At 39.6% G+C, this 16,818-nt stretch overlaps 1 protein-coding gene and 1 long non-coding RNA gene across 2 annotated transcripts in view; one reads left to right on the plus strand and one right to left on the minus strand.

Moving 5' to 3' along the window:
• The window catches only part of cacng2a (calcium channel, voltage-dependent, gamma subunit 2a), a 56,668-nt gene that overhangs the window by 16,187 nt on the left and 23,663 nt on the right, over positions 1-16,818 (minus strand). The window contains exon 2 of the mRNA XM_044101475.1: positions 4,703-4,786. Within this exon, the coding sequence (XP_043957410.1) occupies positions 4,703-4,786 (84 nt within the window). The remainder of the gene's footprint in view (positions 1-4,702; positions 4,787-16,818) is intronic.
• LOC122822630 lies at positions 82-1,035 on the plus strand. Its single transcript, XR_006369176.1, has 3 exons — positions 82-148; positions 270-337; positions 821-1,035. It is a non-coding gene; the product is annotated as an uncharacterized LOC122822630 (long non-coding RNA).

A 16,818-nucleotide genomic window follows, 5' to 3' on the forward strand; every position in this document is an offset into this window, starting at 1 on the left:
AAGATAGAGAAATACTTCACACAAGAAAGTTTTTTTAAAAATAATTTGAATAATGCATATGCATATGGTTTGAATGCATATATGAACATCAAGCAGAGCGGAGAGCGCTCCAAATGCAGGAAGCAGACCATAGCGCAGGGGATTCTGGGTAAATACTAACAAAACACATGCAAATTTAATGCTAGCATGATAAATAGCTCAGACCTTTACCACCAACAAGAGAAATTCTACAACCGCTAAAATCTGACGTTTGTTTATTCTTCATGAAGAACGAAGTTGCGATCATGTCATATTCGTGTCATTTCCTTTGGTGGGTCTTGGTGGAGCGCCACCGTAGGTAAGGAGGGGAACAGGTTTGTCAAATGGTTTGGTTTATTTTCACACTGCAAGCTGAAAATGTAACAAATGTTGCAGTTTTCCTCCCAAATGTAACCAAATCTACCAAACTATCTGGTGTGAAAACACACTGAAACCACTTTGTTAGTAATTCCTCAGTATCAGGTTCACTGTCAATTTTAAAGATTCGTTTGTTTCCATGTTTTAACCATGTCAACATTTCTCTTCTGGAGGGTTTCCATGAATTAATGGAACAAATTCTGGTATTTATATGATTTTTGGCTCCTCTGGATTTCATCAAGCAGTTTTCTTTTTTCAAATCCTGATGACGGAATAATTAAATCCAATTAAATTTCAGTTTTAAGCTAATCAGTCCTACTTGGCCTCACCTGGCCTCTGCGTCTCGTTCAAGTCATGTTTTGCGGTTGTAGTATTAGCGTGTTGCATAACTGGGCGTTTTCTTCCCTCTTTCATCTCCTCTCAGCTGCTTAGCGCCCAGTAGAGCAGCGGATGATGGGAGCTCCAACACGGCATGATCTAAAAACCCACTGGCGCTTCAGCGTGCCTCAGCTGGCTTATATAACCCAGCGTGGATATGCAAACCGCCTGGCTGCTGGGGGGAGCGGAGCGCGCACGCACACACACACACACGCCCACACACACACGACTCATCAATGTTTGAGTGTTTAGTAGAATAAAGTCAGGATTTGTGTGTGTTTGTGTGTTTTTTTGTCTGCTTGGCAACCGCATCATCAGAAACCCCTCTCTCCTCCTCGCCACGCATCGTGATGACATCAGCACAATTTTTGGGCCAGCGAGTTCCTCCGTGATGTCATTTCCGGCGGGTCTTCACCTGAAGTGGCTTTTTTTGTTGTTGCGTAACTCAACCAATTTTTCAACCAGTCTCTTTTTTTTTTTCTCATTATGGAAACAGCAGGTGGGCCAAAGAATTTAATATTGCGGGTTTGTGTTTGATACTTATTTAATATTCAAATTTCCTATTAAGAAAATAAAACCTCTAAAGTTTAATCTTGGGAGATGCTGTTTGATTAACTTGGCTGTCAAGTTATTAATGAACGTTATGATTTTGTCTCAAATAAAACAAAATAGTATTTTATAAGTATTAAAATAATAATTATTTTCATTCTAGTGTCAAGTGTAAATATGTTAGTTCACTTGAAATGAGACAAAACTGACATTTAAGTAATTTTTCTGCAAAATTGCTTGTTTTAAGTAAATAAATCCTTAAATCCTTAATATTGAAGTAAAAGTTCCTCTAGCAGATTATTTCACTAAAGAAAACATTTTCCCCATGTTACAATGTGAAATTATTTGCCATCTTCGTTTTTAAGAATCACCAGATTTCATTTTCAGTAAAAATTTCTCGCAACTATAAAATATCAGACAGCGAAAGAACGGATGAATCTTTAAAATCATTTTCTGCTAACTTACGGTGCAGCAGCGTTTAGTTCGCTTTAATCCAACTCTAGTTCATTGGGAAGTTCCTTTGGGGAACCGTGAATGCATAATCAAATTTTAAAAAAGCAAACTCTGGCCCACCAATAAACTTCTGTCTCGGTCCAGATGAAATGAACTCTGGTGCCGTTCAAATGCAAACATGAACGTCAAGTTTACCAAAGACCAACGTTTGACTCAGCAGTGAGGAAGAAAATGTTGTAGTTTTGATCCCAAACTGAACTGAGTCTTTTACATGTTAAAACATCCGTCCATCTGTCTGTCCATCCATCCATCCATCCATCCATTTTCTGTTCACCCTGGTCCCTAATGGGGTCAGGAGGGTTGCTGGTTCCTCTCCAGCTACGTTCCAGGCGAGAGGCGGGTTTCACCCTGGACAGGTCGCCAGTCTGTCGCAGGGCAACACAGAGACATACAGGACACACAACCATTCACACACACACACCCACCCACACACACACGCGCACACCCACACACACACACACACACACACACCCACATACACACGCACACACACACACACATACACACGCACACACACACACCTAGGGAGAATTTAGAGAGCCCAATTAACCCGACAGTCATGTTTTTGGACTGTGGGAGGAAGCCGGAGAACCCGGAGAGAACCCACCATGCACAGGGAGAACATGCAAACTCCATGCAGAAAGACCCCGGGCCGGGAATCGAACCCAGGACCTTCTTGCTGCAAGGCAGCAGCTCTACCAACTGCACCACTGTGCAGCTCAATGTTAAAACATCCCTAAAATTAAATTAAATTAAATTATGGCTCCTAGAAAATAAAATTTTTATTTTTATTCTTTGTTTATTGAGCTGAACTTTTGTGCATTATGCCTTCTTAGTCTTTAAATTTGTGACTTGATATGATGTTTTTAGATTTAAAAAAAGATCTTTATTTATTATTATTCTCTTTTTTTTGGAAGAAACTTGTTAATTTGTCTGTATTTATATTTTTATTGACTACAAATGGCGAACTCTGGCTTATTATATGCATCGTCCCTTTTGAAATTCATAAACAACAGCAACAAATTTTCCTCCGCCTCCTGTGACCCCATCGTGCACCGAGCAAAGAGAAAAAAAATATCGAGAACCTCAAAAGTGTAACGTTATGAATCACCATGACTGTAAATGCAATGCAATAGCAGGAGCGAGAGGGTGAAGAGATGCAGAGAAAGACGGCGATCAAGAGAGGCCTGACCTATATAAGAACGAGGCTGAAATATTTATGGATGTGAATGTCCTAATTGGCAAGCCACTGGGAGGAGCGCGGCAAAGAGGTTAACGTACACTCAAAGAACACGGCGGATCATCCCCGCCCTGATGGACGCCTCATTACGACTCCCACCTCCCGCCGCCGCGGCTCCGGTTCAGTTAGAGCCATTACCAGAACCGTTGTCATAACCCCTCTCCATCGCACAGACGGACTGGAACAAGCGCTCAGAGCGCTGAGTCAAACGCAGCCTAATTGGCCGGGTTTATCTCCAGCGCTGGCACGCACGGCTCGGCGCTGCGAGAGGCCGCCATGGCTGTCGCCCGCAGTGGGAGATGATCAGAGCGACGCTTTCTGATCACTGAGAGGAAGAGATGGAGGGACTCCAAACATCCCCATGTCTGAAGAGGGGGGCTGAGGGCGAGCTACTACAAAATAAAACAACAAATGACCAGAAGGAAGCCAGAAAATTAAGAGAATAAAGTCAGAAAATTAAGAGAATAAAGTCAGAAAATTAAGAGAATAAAGTCAGAAAATTTAGAGAATAAAGTCAGAAAATTTAGAGAATAAAGTCAGAAAATTAAGAGAATAAAGTCAGAAAATTAAGAGAATAAAGTCAGAAAATTTAGAGAATAAAGTCAGAAAATTTAGAGAATAAAGTCAGAAAATTAAGAGAATAAAGTCAGAAAATTAAGAGAATAAAGTCAGAAAATTTAGAGAATAAAGTCAGAAAATTAAGAGAATAAAGTCAGAAAATTAAGAGAATAAAGTCAGAAAATTTAGAGAATAAAGTCAGAAAATTTAGAGAATAAAGTCAGAAAATTTAGAGAATAAAGTCTGTTCTTAAAATACCAACATTTCCACCTAACTTTATATTTTGTCTCATCTGATGATGTCATTTTTGAATATTAAATGATGGATAATTTGATCACTTACTCTGTACTAGTAGATGTTTTACCAAATATGTTTTTACTCTTACTTCAGTAATTTATTTATTTATTTTTAGTCTTACTTGAGTAGAGTCCTTGGTTACTTTGCCCTCTGATTATGACTTTATTCTTATGATAAATACTCCGTTGTATTAGGGCCACACTAGGAAAATTTAATAATAAAAAAGCTGTAATACTACCAGAATAATTCCTAAACATTGATGGGGATTACTTCACTAATAACATGAGAGAAATGTCTTGTTATGAGTAAAATAATCTGCTAATGGAACTAGAACATTTCCATCAATATTAAAGAATTATTGACTTAAAACAAGCTTTGATAACTTACTGAAAGAGAGTTTTGTCTTATTTGAAATGTGGTCAGATATTTTCAGTAGAAATTATTTAAAAACACTTGGTAAGATGTTGTGTTTTTGCAGTGTGATGCTCTTCCAGAGCTGCTGTGATGTTTAGGATTTGTAATCAAACGACTCCGACAAACATCTCTGTCTTGCTTGCACAAAGGGGACGGGAGCAGAAATCGATGTTCTGTGTTTACAAGGTGCACAGCTGACTGTAACTCTGCACGTTAAGTTACACACTGCCGAGCAGCAGAAACAGACGAGCTGCTTTTGGCTCGGCCCGGTCTGGCCGGCACCGCTGGCATCAGGCGCCGTCTGAGCAGAGGACCAACATGGAGCGGGATGCAGGCGGAGGATTGTCTGATACTCACGTAAGAAGTACTCTGATGGATCCGCTTCATAATCCGTTTCCTCGGGAAAGTGGTCTATCTGTTTACACATTCCTTTGAAGTTTCCTGCAGGGAAAAAACAGAGAAAGTTGGAGAATTAGCCCACAGTCTCCTTAAAAGTTATACAAAGAACGGGCAGAGGAAGGCTGATTGTAAATAAAAAAAAATATTTTCATTGGGGGGATAAATTCATTTGATTGATTAATTGCATTTTTGGTTTTTAGAATATTTAATTTTGGGGAATATATCGATGTTTTTCACCGACACACTTCTTGGGTTTCCATAGTTCAGAGTGATGTCAGCGCTTCCAGGGCGGCCATCTTGTTTATTTGGACTGAATTCAGGTCAACTATTGCAAAATATATTATAGTTTAATTAAAAGAATAAAGTCATAATTTTATGAGAACTCCAACACGAAAAATAAAATATTAAACGAGGATTGTTGAGCAGCTTCTGAAGCTACACTTTGGTGTAAGTTTTACAGATAATGCTAAATACTTTATAGGAATACTAAATACCTTTTAGCACAACTGCATCAAATTGTTATCAGTACTAGGATTTTTAAACTAACATGCAAACAACCGACTCTATTTGGTCACGATCAAATCCTGCATCCAACCTCTTTTCCCCAGTAAAACTTTTTCAAGGTATTTTTTTTCTGCTAATATGTTCTCGTAATTAAACTAAAATTCTCAAGGAAGATAAAGTTATGTGATTATTTTTATATATTAACAACATAAATGACATATGCCTAAGAATATTTAGTTATTCATTTAGATTTTGGTAGACTGACAGAATTACAATTTAAAACCAGAATTCTGAGAAAAATCTGAATTCTGAGATTAAAATTAAAATTCTGAGAAAACAGAAATTTGAGAGAAAAAAAAACAGAATTCTGACATTAAAGTCAGAATTATTAGATAAAGTCCAAATTCTGAGATTAGAATTTAAGAAAATGTTTTGTTTGTTTATTTTTTCTTGGCCCTAATCTTCCGTAGAAGTTTTTTTTAAAGCCAAACATCCCAGCCCTAATATTCAGCAGAAAAACATCCGAAGGAGGAATTAATTTGGATTTAATTTGCTGTTTGCCTCCATGTTTGTTTCCTTTAAACAGATTACCGTTGGTTCCGGCTGCTTCCTTCTGGCTAACAGGTGGATTTAATCTGATCATTTAAGTAATATCAAGTAGCGGCCCGGATCGCGTCAAAGCAGCGAACATTAGAGGCTCCGTTTGAAGACATGCAGCAGTTGGCGGCTTGTAAACAAGAGCGGAGCAGCTGCTGCGACCTGGAGCCGCTCCAGCTGCTGCGCAGCGGCAACTTTCCCCGACACCGCTCTGTCCAGAACCGCCCACCCCGGTGTGTCCTCGCCCGCTCCCCGACATGAGGCGGTTTGACACTGATGAGGTCACTCCAGGTGGCGCTGGCAGGCGGAGACCTCCGTAAGGCGGCCATTATGGCGACCTGGTTCTTCAATGGCGGCGTGCAGCAGGCCGATGCCGGGGCATTTGATTGGACCAGATTAGTGTTTCATTAACGTTTTCATCTCCTCTCGCACTGTGTCCCTCTTATTATGGGAGCAGGTGTTGGTTGCCATGGCGCCAGGTGTTGCAGGGCAGGTTTTGGCAGCGGGGTGTGATGGACACAGCGGGCTGAGCTTTTAACTTTGTGAACGATCAAGTGGTGGGTAGAGTGGCTAAAAGTTGTACTTCAATATATTTTTAACTCAACTACTGAAAAACTGATCGAAACATCAATCATTAATATTTAAACGTTACTGTCAACATTTTACTCCTCCTGCTACTACAGCTAACTTTTTGCTAGCATCTTTCCTCATGAAAACATTTCTGATGTTGTTCTGGTTCTTATGCTGAAAAACTTCTCACAATATCTGAATGTTTTTACTTTTTCTTTTCAAATATGCAAACAATACCTGGGCTTCCTATTTGTTGCATAATATCATATATCTCACAATAACAAATTAAATTTAAGGAAGCACAATAACTACAGCAAATAACAAAATTAGTATTTAATATCAGTTGATATCAATAATCGTCAATCTATAATTTTGTTTTAAATATCTGAAATACAGCCTTCCTATTGGCATGACTTTTTCTGTTTTATCTACAGTTTTCACTACACACTGTTATGAAATCTGAAACTTCTGCTGCAAGCTAACATGTTGTTGCTAGGTAACCAAAGAGTGAGTGAGTTGCTAGGCAACCAAAGAGTGAGCAAGTGAGTTGATTCCACCGACTTTTTTCAGTTAGCAGTGAGAGATTTCCTCTGCCTACATAATACTGAATATCCTATCATTTATCTATTGATATTGATCATGTATCTATCACAATAATGTTATTGATTTATTGTCCAGTCTTAAATCTACCTCACAAATTATCACCAGGTTAGTGACTGACTGGCTACCAATAAATTATGCAACCTTGTTTTTCTTCAACTTCCAAACAAGCGTGGGAACCTCTGTACTAATATTCCCACTAATCCCACTTAGTCCCAATCCATCGTTCTGTAACACTTATTTTTTTCCTGCTGACTCAGCGTTGGCACATAATCAAGAAAACATCAATTTCCTTCTGCAGGTTTTGTAGCAATTAGAACAAGCATGTGGGTTAGAAAAGAGGAGAATTTCACGGAGTATGGTACGGAGAGATAATAGCAGGAAGAGCAGGTAACAGAAAGGCTTTGAAGGACAGGGAGCAGAAAGACGGGGAGGAGGTGGAATACATCAGTTTTAAGTGGTACAGTAACTGCTGAGCCGTGAAAAAGCCCTCCAGAGTTTAACAGAGCTGCACACTTTTTGTTCTCAATGCTCCGATCAAAGTTCCTTCAGACTGGAGATTAGAGTCGGGTTCTCCGTAATCAGCTGGAAGGTGAACGCCGAATCTTACTGAAAATAAAAGGCTCATAATCCACTAAAGCTTTGTTCACACACCGCTGGAGGTGTCAACCTGCTGCCTACGTGAAATAACAATACGTTCGTCTGAAGCGGCGTTGCCAGATCTGACTGTTTCCAACCCAAACATAAAAACCCCCACCAACTCCCCAAAAAAATCAACCCAAACCTCAGCCTCTGACGAAACTCCTCCGGGAACTTTGTAACTGACCGCCATCTTGGTAGGTATCCGAAACCAACTGTCATGACAGTTGCTATGACAATAAACAAGTCACAAGTTTATAACCAGCTCTCGCCTCGTTCTCATCTAATTTATAAACAATATAAGAACATTAAAACTCGATTATAATTTTTGAGTAATCTTACTTTCTTTTTGTTGGTGTCTTTGTGCTCTGCTTGCCTACCAAGATGGCGGTTCAGTGGCGTGGATCAACGTTCAGACTTATGAGAACAATGAATAAGATAACACATTTTCTGCCACTTAGTGACAACTATTTCCAAAGAATTTTCCTCTGAACTCTTTCCAAAAACTTGTCAAATATTGTAAACAGCAGCTCAGATTTAAACAACTTGTCCAAAGTTGTTTATTCCAACCCGATGTGTTTAAAAACAGCAACACAGAAAGAAGAAGAGTGTACATTTCTAGTTCCTCTCTGAGCGTATTTCAGGAAGATGACTTGTGTTTACATACGGCTGCTTTACTCCGTCCCAGTGGAACTGTCTGGGCTAACTAGCAGCAGAGGCACCATGTGTGTCCTAATAACGTTACAAAGTGGGAACAGGATTTGGTTTGCCGCTGACCGACCCGTCAGCAGCTGGTAGGAGAGGAAGGACTTTAATAAACGTGTTGAAACGATTTATATGACAGGTACCGCTGTAAATGTACCGCGTCTTGTAATACGTGTCAACGCAGCAGGCTGCTAACATAAAGACATTTCCAGCCAACATCATGAATGTCAACGCAGGGATGCAACAATCTGACTAGGTATTTTTAGTTTCTACTGTAAATATCTTAGTAGGCTTGAAATCAGAATCAGAATCAGAATGCTTTTATTGTTATTGCACAGAAGCACAACAACATTTCGTTTCAGTAGATCCAAGAAGACGGGATTTTCTGGGACGCTAACTTACAAGTAACTTTTCATCAACATATAGGAGATTATTTGGTAACATTCTGAGTGACGGGATGTGCATAAACCTGACATGATCTGTCATAAACATAACACCTGTTATAAACATGAAGGAGTCTTTGTGAGGGCTGTCATGAAGTGTAATTCAGTAAATAATGAGACTTTTAATGCAAAGTCTCATTAAAAGTGTCATTATTTACAGAATTACACTTCATGGCAGTCATAAACATTCCTATAAATTCAAGTCAAATAAAGTGTTACAGATTGTTTTAAGTCAATAATTCCTTAATATTGATGGAAAAGCACCAGTCCCACTGGCGGATTATCTCACTTATATAACAAGGGGAAAATGTTTTGCTGTAATGAAATAATCTGCTAATCAATACCAAGGAATTACAGACATAAAATAAGCTGCTATATCTTGATGAAAGTTACTTGTAAGTTTGTTTTGTTTTATTTCAGGTGTACTCATAAATCAGAAACCAGCATTTTCTTATATGGCTTTTTAACCAGACGAGTGATTTGTGCTACAAATGGCTTTCTGTACTGAGCTTAAATAACGCACTCTGAGGCGTGTGAATTCACGTCTCCACCACCTTTTTTTCCCCAACCAGGTGATTATAAATGGCTTTGCAGGCGGATCTTCTTGGTGCTGCTCCCACAGACCGATGCGCCTCCATGTAGCTATGAGGAGCTACATGCTAGCCTCCTGCTTCCCCTCCTGTCCTCCACAGCCATAAAGCACTTCACTACCACCGGCCTGCAGAGACTGAGGGCCACTCAAGAGTGGAGTGCAGCAAAGAGAGAGGAGGCTTGTTGTGGCAAGGAGAAAGAGGGCGTGTGTGTTGAAGATTTATAGTCGCACAACACAGCAAGGCTCTGGACCGAGTCCTGAGGGACCGGGGTTTATCCGGTCAACTCGTTTACAGGCACAAACACAAACCGTGCGGATCGACTATTCATGGCGCCGTGACGTAGCCGTGATGCTCTTTAATCATGCTGCTGAGGAAAAGGAAGCTTTCCCCAGGCTGCGTTCACATGGAGGTGCAGCGTTCTGGTCCAGGTCCAGCTCAGATGAACACGACTGAAGCTGCAGCCGCGGATCCTGACCTCCAGTTATTCAACAGCAATACCATCCATGCCTCTCCTGCAGTCCTACTGGGGAAATGAAGGATTGTCTGGAATGTTGCTCTTAAGTTTCTGTCACTTTTGAGGCAGAAACATATATCAGGGCTGCACCGATTTTCTTTATTTTGGGAGATGTAAAACAAATCTTATCTACTGATTTTCTCTTCCGCCACAAAAGTCTGGAAATCAACCACTGTCCTCTATTTATTACGAATTTCTTGCAATATTTAGTGACATTTCAGACAAAAAACATCAGCTTTGTGTTGTGCAAACCTACCAAGATGGCGGTTCAGTTGTGCAGAAAAATGACTGGTAGCAAAAAGTTACATTTAATGTCATAGAAAAGCGCAAATATTTCTAAATTATCATCCCAAAATCTGTGATCTTGATTAATACAAAATCACAAAAACAATCATAAAATCCTGCTTTGTGGCGTGAAAACATTATTAAATTTTTAGAACTACTTGCTGAATTCAGACACAGGAATTTATTAACATGCCAACACTTTATTATTGGGTTTTATCAACACATTCAGAATCTTTCTTTAAGAAGATTCATGATCTTCATTTTGCACAAAATGAAAACGAGTTTGACGCCGCTGCATTAAAGTGCTTTCTTTAAAAAACATGCGATCCAAATCAGCCCGGCCCTCTGGGAAAAGTAATTGACCTTGTCAAATCATGAATGAACTGATTGAACTAAAGTTGTTAGAAAGCTGAGCTCAATTTCCCAGACATGATTATCACCTGACCTGGAGATGTAGCAACGAATGTCAGCCGGAAGCTCTTAAAATGCAAATCATTTTCTGAAATAATTTTTAATAAAAAACAGCAGAGAAGAAAGTGGCTGACATCTAAGACCAAAGAGAGAAAACATGCAGCAAGAGAGATTATTACATCAAAATCCCTCCGACTCAACCAGGAAATTATGAACAAACCCAGAAAAACTCAGAAAGTTCTGTAAGATTTAACAAGAGGAAACAGAAATTGGGCAAAAATAAATCTATGAGAACGAAAGCTAAAACCTTGAAAATATTCTGCTGACTGAACAAAACTGGATCATCAAACTGTGTGAAACAGAAACAGGAAGTGGACAATACCGCCGGGCATTCTGGGTAAATGCAACCAAATGCTACGGCAAAAATGGTTTGTGATTTTTAAACAAAGAAATCCTACAAAATCTGATCAAATCCCGGTTGCGCTCGGTGTCTTCTTCAGAGGTTTTCCTGTGGTTTCCCTCAGTAGTTCTTGGTGCAGCGCCCCCACAGGCCAGGAGGGCAGCAGGTTTTTCAATCAGTTTGAATTCTTTGACAGTTGGTTACACTGATTACAGTTTTCTGGTCGATCTTTAAGAAGTCAGATTTCGGCCGATACCAATTATTTTTTCTGAAACGTCGTTAAATATAGTTAATTAAAAATGTGCGAGTGGCTAAATTTGAGTGGTTGATTTGTAGACGTTTCTTGAGGTAGATAAGATCAGCTTTAGGTGTAAACATCAGCTGATCACCAATCTCCCAAATTTAACTAAATCAATGCAGATAAATCAGTGCACCCCTATTTGACAGTTCAGAGTGAAAGTGAACTGCTAAAGCTGAAAATGTAACAAATTCAACAACTTTTGTTGCCAGTTGCACCGGAGCCGGAGTGATTTTAATAATTTGGAACAACGGTGTTATAAAAGAGAGACAGAAAAAGATTTGTTGGAGTTTTTACTGCCGATTGTGACTCTGTTGCCGTAACACATGACGGACTCTGTAACACTGACAGTGTGTTGGTCCTGACTGCCGCCACACTGTGTACAGGTAGAAAGAAAGTGAGACTTGTCAGCTTCTTCCTGGACGCCATATGAGAGAGACATCCGGGTCAGAACTTCCCACTCATAACACCGATCAAATGGATCCACAGCTGCCACAGCTCCACACAGACAAAGGTTCTGATGAGACACAAACACGTAGGAGGCGCCTGGCGGAAAGGGGAGGGCGAAGCGGCGAGGAGGCTGCAGGGGGTCAGAAGGACTTGACTGAGTAGGAGGTGCCGTTTAAAACAGACAGAGTTCGAAACGGTTAGAGACGGAGAAGATTGGAGCTCGCTTTGGATCCGGCAGTGGGCGGCATTCTCGAAAACTTTCCTGTTGGCCACTGAGTGCGTCAGCATCCAGAGCCCCGCTCCCTTCATCCCTGCCCCCGTGTCCTCCTCTTCCTCCCACCTCTGTCCTCAGTCCCAACAGCAGCCGTTGCCATGCGGACATCAGAGAGGTTTTTGCTGCTGTTGCTATGGCGATTCTATCAGAGGCCGACACGGACAGAGCTGCTGATGCGTTTTTAACACCTGCATTTTCTTTTCTAATTTGCGTAAAACTTTTTTGATACTCCGGAAAGCGGCTGAAATCACACGTGAATATGTTTGTTCACGATGCAAGCCTTTAAAAAACATGCTGCGGTATCATCCAACCACTTCCTGTTGTCTTATTCATCGTTTCCACCAGTAGTAACATCCAGTTGTGAAAAAAAATTAGCTTCCATTGCAGTTTTTTAAAAGCACTAATTTTGACATGGTCGAAAAAATAATCTCCTCCAGCGAAAATCTTTTTATTGAAAATTATGACTTTTTTAAAAATTGCCATATTTCCATTAAGGAAATTTATATTTATTCCAATTTGGACAATTATGTGGTTAGTGGAAAGGAAGCTAGTGACACATAAAGACAGTTACAAAGTCGGCCTTCTATCACCTGAAGAACATTCCCAGGATTACAGGACTAATGTTCCAACAAGTTCTACAGAAACTCATCCGTTCATTTATCTAGCTGATCCAGAACACTGCTGCTCAGGTTCTGACTAAAACCAGGAAGACAGAGCACTACATGCAGGTTAAAGTCCTGAGAGAATAGACTTTAAATTACTGCTGTTAGTTTATAGATCACTGAACGCTTAAAGATCTGCTGTTGTTTCAAACTTCCAGACCTCTCAGGTCTTCTGGTTCCGGTTCTGCTCTGCATCCCCAGAATCAGAACCGGACATGGAGAAGCAGCATTCTCTTCTTCTACGCACCACACATCTGGAACAAGCTTCCAGAAAACTGCATAAAATGGCTTGTTTCATGATTGGTTTCTGAAATGTGCAAATCAGACAAACTGACTCGTCATACGTGTTCATGAATCCCTGTGGTTGAAAACGTAACGAGTTCCTGAATGTTACACGGCGACAACCTCTGGCACGACCACCTGAACCGCCTCCCAACAGCAAGACAAAACTCCTAATCGCCTTATTCATCTTCATAATCTCCATATTTGTCTTAGTAATGAGCCTGCGGAGCCAGGGAAGACCTTATCGCTACGGCACAAATACTGCAAAAACACAAATACTTACCTAGGATTTTTATCTAGTTTTTATTGAAAATATATTAATACACATGAAATAAGACAAAACTAACTCAGAAATAACTTTTTAGCAAGTTATAAGAGCTTGATTTAGGTAAATACTTCCTTGAAATTGATAAAAGAAGTACTAGTTTCATTGGCAGATTATTTCACTTAAAGCATGGGAAATGTCATAATAAGTAAAATAATCTCCCAATTTTTTCATCAGTGATAAGAAATTTTTGACTTAAAACAAGCTCCTATATCTTGCTAAAAAGTTATTAGTTATTAGTTTTGTCTTGTTTCAAGTGTGCTGAGACATTTGCATTCAAAACTAAACCAAAATACTTGGTAAGATGTTTTTGCAATGGAGGTCTGCAGTTTTTGACTACAGGCCAGCCCTTAGCAAAATGTTGTGTTATTAACTAATGAAAACAATAGAGTAAGTCAGAAACCTTTTCTAGATTTCTGTAGAGACAAAGTCTGTATTTTGAAAGATAAACACTGGGAGTGGAGTGAACTGGCTCCACGAAAAGTGAATTCAGGAGCAGGAAGAGGCGTTTGTAGGTGACTAATGGAGACTAATGGAGGCGGTGAGGTGCGGTCAGCTTTCGGCTCTTTGAAAAATGACTGACAGATGCTGGACAGTCGCCTGACCTCTGATGACTTGGCCCCAAGTCGGACAGCTTTCCCGTCACTGGTAGTGAGACAATCAGGACGTTTAAGATAATGATATCTAAGAGTTTTTAGGAAAACACTCGATACAAAGCTTGTGTTTGTTGATTATATTGATATTATTTTGGATAGAGATGCAAAATTGAACCTCCTGCACTGCAAAAACAATATTTTTTCAAATTTCTAGTGCAAATATCTTAAAACAAGAAACTTTTCAGCAAGAAATAGGAGCTTGTTTTAAGTAAACAAAAAACTTACAACAAGTTTCAAGTTTTTTTTTAACTAGTTAAAAATAACTAGTTCCATAGGCAGATTATTTCTCTTACAACCAGACATTTTCCTGATGTAATAAGTGAAATAATCTGCCAATGGAACTAGTGCTGGTACTAGCATGAATGTAATAATTATTGAATAAGGAGGCTCCGGCCCAGAAGCTAATGCTGCTCCACCATGTTTGTAATACAAACAAAAGATTCTTATGTTAAACCTGAAACAGTGAAAATTTTATAAAGCAAATTTACTACTCTCTTAAATGTGACCTATTATGTTTCCTTGTACCAGTTAGGATCGGTCTATGGTCTATACAAAACATATCCGTCAGACTTTCTGCAACAAATCATTCTTAGATAATGAGACTTCAATCAGGTTACTTCAGAATGAGCTGTTTAGGGCATCTTGTCATTTTAAATCCAAATAAGCCGCTGCTAGCCACGCCCCCCGACCCCAACTCATCGTTTATATTTGCATGAAAAAATGGATCTTTGAAAAGCAGAAATGGGGCCTCCTACACAACCAGCAAGAAAACAGCAAGAGGATTCTGGAGAGTCAGTCAATAACAAAATGCTTGTCTTTTCCAGCAGCCATTGTACAGCGCATACAGTCGTAAAACCAGCTGACCAAATGTGCTGGAGCTCTGTTTGAGCTGCTAGGTAATGGGTGGAACTCTGCTGAGGTTGCTAGGTAACGGGTGGAACTCTGCTGAGGTTGCTAGGTAACGGGTGAAACTCTGCTGATTTGTGACGTTACATTCCGGCATTCAGGTTTTTGAAACGGCTCATTTTCCAGATTGTGTGTTTTTTTTTTTTTTTTTTTTTTTTTTTTTTACAATATCTGTTCATTGCTCCACTTAATTATGATTTATTTAAGCTTTATTTACTAACATGACTCTGTCGTAGCTCACAGTTTCTTTTCTCTTTATGAGCAAATCATTCCACCAGCTGGGGATCCGTCGTCACACAGGGAGACGGAGGGTTCCTCCTGCCCGGACCCATCTGTGCGACTCGGTGGAGTTTACAGGGAATGGTGGGATGAGATTTCCCAGTTTCAGGAACAGACACACCAGTGAGTCACGGCAGCAGAGTGCATCATGTCCTTCTGGTTAGACTGAGTCTGGGGGGAGGACAGGCTTTCCCGGACTGGAACCACGCAGTGACAAATAACGGTAACACTTCACCAACGTGCATCACAATCATATAATCATCTCCGCATGGGGGAACGCCGATAAACACAGAGAATGATGGGAAAACTGCAGCGAACCCTCATTAACAGACGGGGGACGTTTTCACATCCCAATCTGCATGAAAACAACGATGTAAAAATAAAATAAAATAATCTCAGAGCAGATATTAAGATTCTTGGACTGAATGTCAAACTAATTCACTCATTAGGATGGAAACATTCAGTTCATGCTAATCCTCTGGTTGTTGCTCAAAAAGAAAAGCTGAAAATGATCTCAAAACTAAAAATGTTCCCTTACTGAAAACTTTAAGATTCGACCAGCAGGAAGCGGAAAAACTCTTTTTATGTTATTATAAAAAATAATATGGCGTTTAGTTTGCAACTAAATCTGACAAGCAACTGTTTGTTTTATTGTGATTTATTCCTGATTTTTAACACAACAATGAACATCAAGTACAGCCATTCAGGTAATGACATGAAACATTAATTTGAATAATAAATACGAACTAATAGAAACAAAAGATAAAAATGCAGAAAATATAATTTACAAATTATTTTAAGGTAAGTTGGAAAAATTAAGAAATAAATTACATAAATGAATTTAATATGAATTAATTTATTTAACAAATTAAAAGATGGTTTTTGTGTATCTCTGATATAGATGGTCCTGGTTCTACTTATAATTAAGGTTTGGTTATAAAAAGATTAATATTTTGTGTTGTTATTAATATTTTTCATTATAAAAAATATTGTTTCATATACAGATTTATGTCAATCTTGAACTACAGTTTGAGGCCACAAGAAATCTGTCGAAGGGCCACAAATGGCCCATGAGCCACACTTTGAACACCCCAGTCCTACATCTTGCTAAAACGTTACTGATAAATTAGTTTACTGAGAGATTTGCAATAGAAACTGGACCAAAAATACTCAGATTTAGTGTTTTTGCAGTGTAGGTGTCCAGTTTGAATATCAGTCATAATCAAATTCACTGCGGCTGAGAAAGTTTCTCATTTTTTTGCATTTTTTGTTACAGTTGGCTGCCTTTAAGCTGTTTCTGACTCACGCTATGTTCATATGTCAGTTTCTGCAGCGCAAACAGGATGTTTCTGTCGTCCGTCTCCAGCTAAGATCACAGGCGACGCAGCCACAGGGACACTTACGCCGTGTCCTCGCAGAAACGCGGCCGCTGGCTGCCAACTGCTTGTGACATGGATGGAGAGATGGATGGATCACAGCCGTGTGACTGGAGGACGTGTGCGATCGTTTTTAAAGATCAAGACGGAGCGCTGACTGATTAAAACAAACAGTGACTCTGGCAGCTTAATGAGTTTAACCGCAGACCAATCTGACAAATAGGAAGAAAAAAAAAGCATCTCCAGGGTAAGTTTGCCAAGTTTTCACACTTTGGAGAGGAAAACAGCACAGATTAACTTGAAAA

This window comes from Gambusia affinis, linkage group LG19 (genome assembly GCF_019740435.1).
Source record: "Gambusia affinis linkage group LG19, SWU_Gaff_1.0, whole genome shotgun sequence".
Taxonomy (NCBI): Eukaryota; Metazoa; Chordata; class Actinopteri; order Cyprinodontiformes; family Poeciliidae; genus Gambusia; species Gambusia affinis.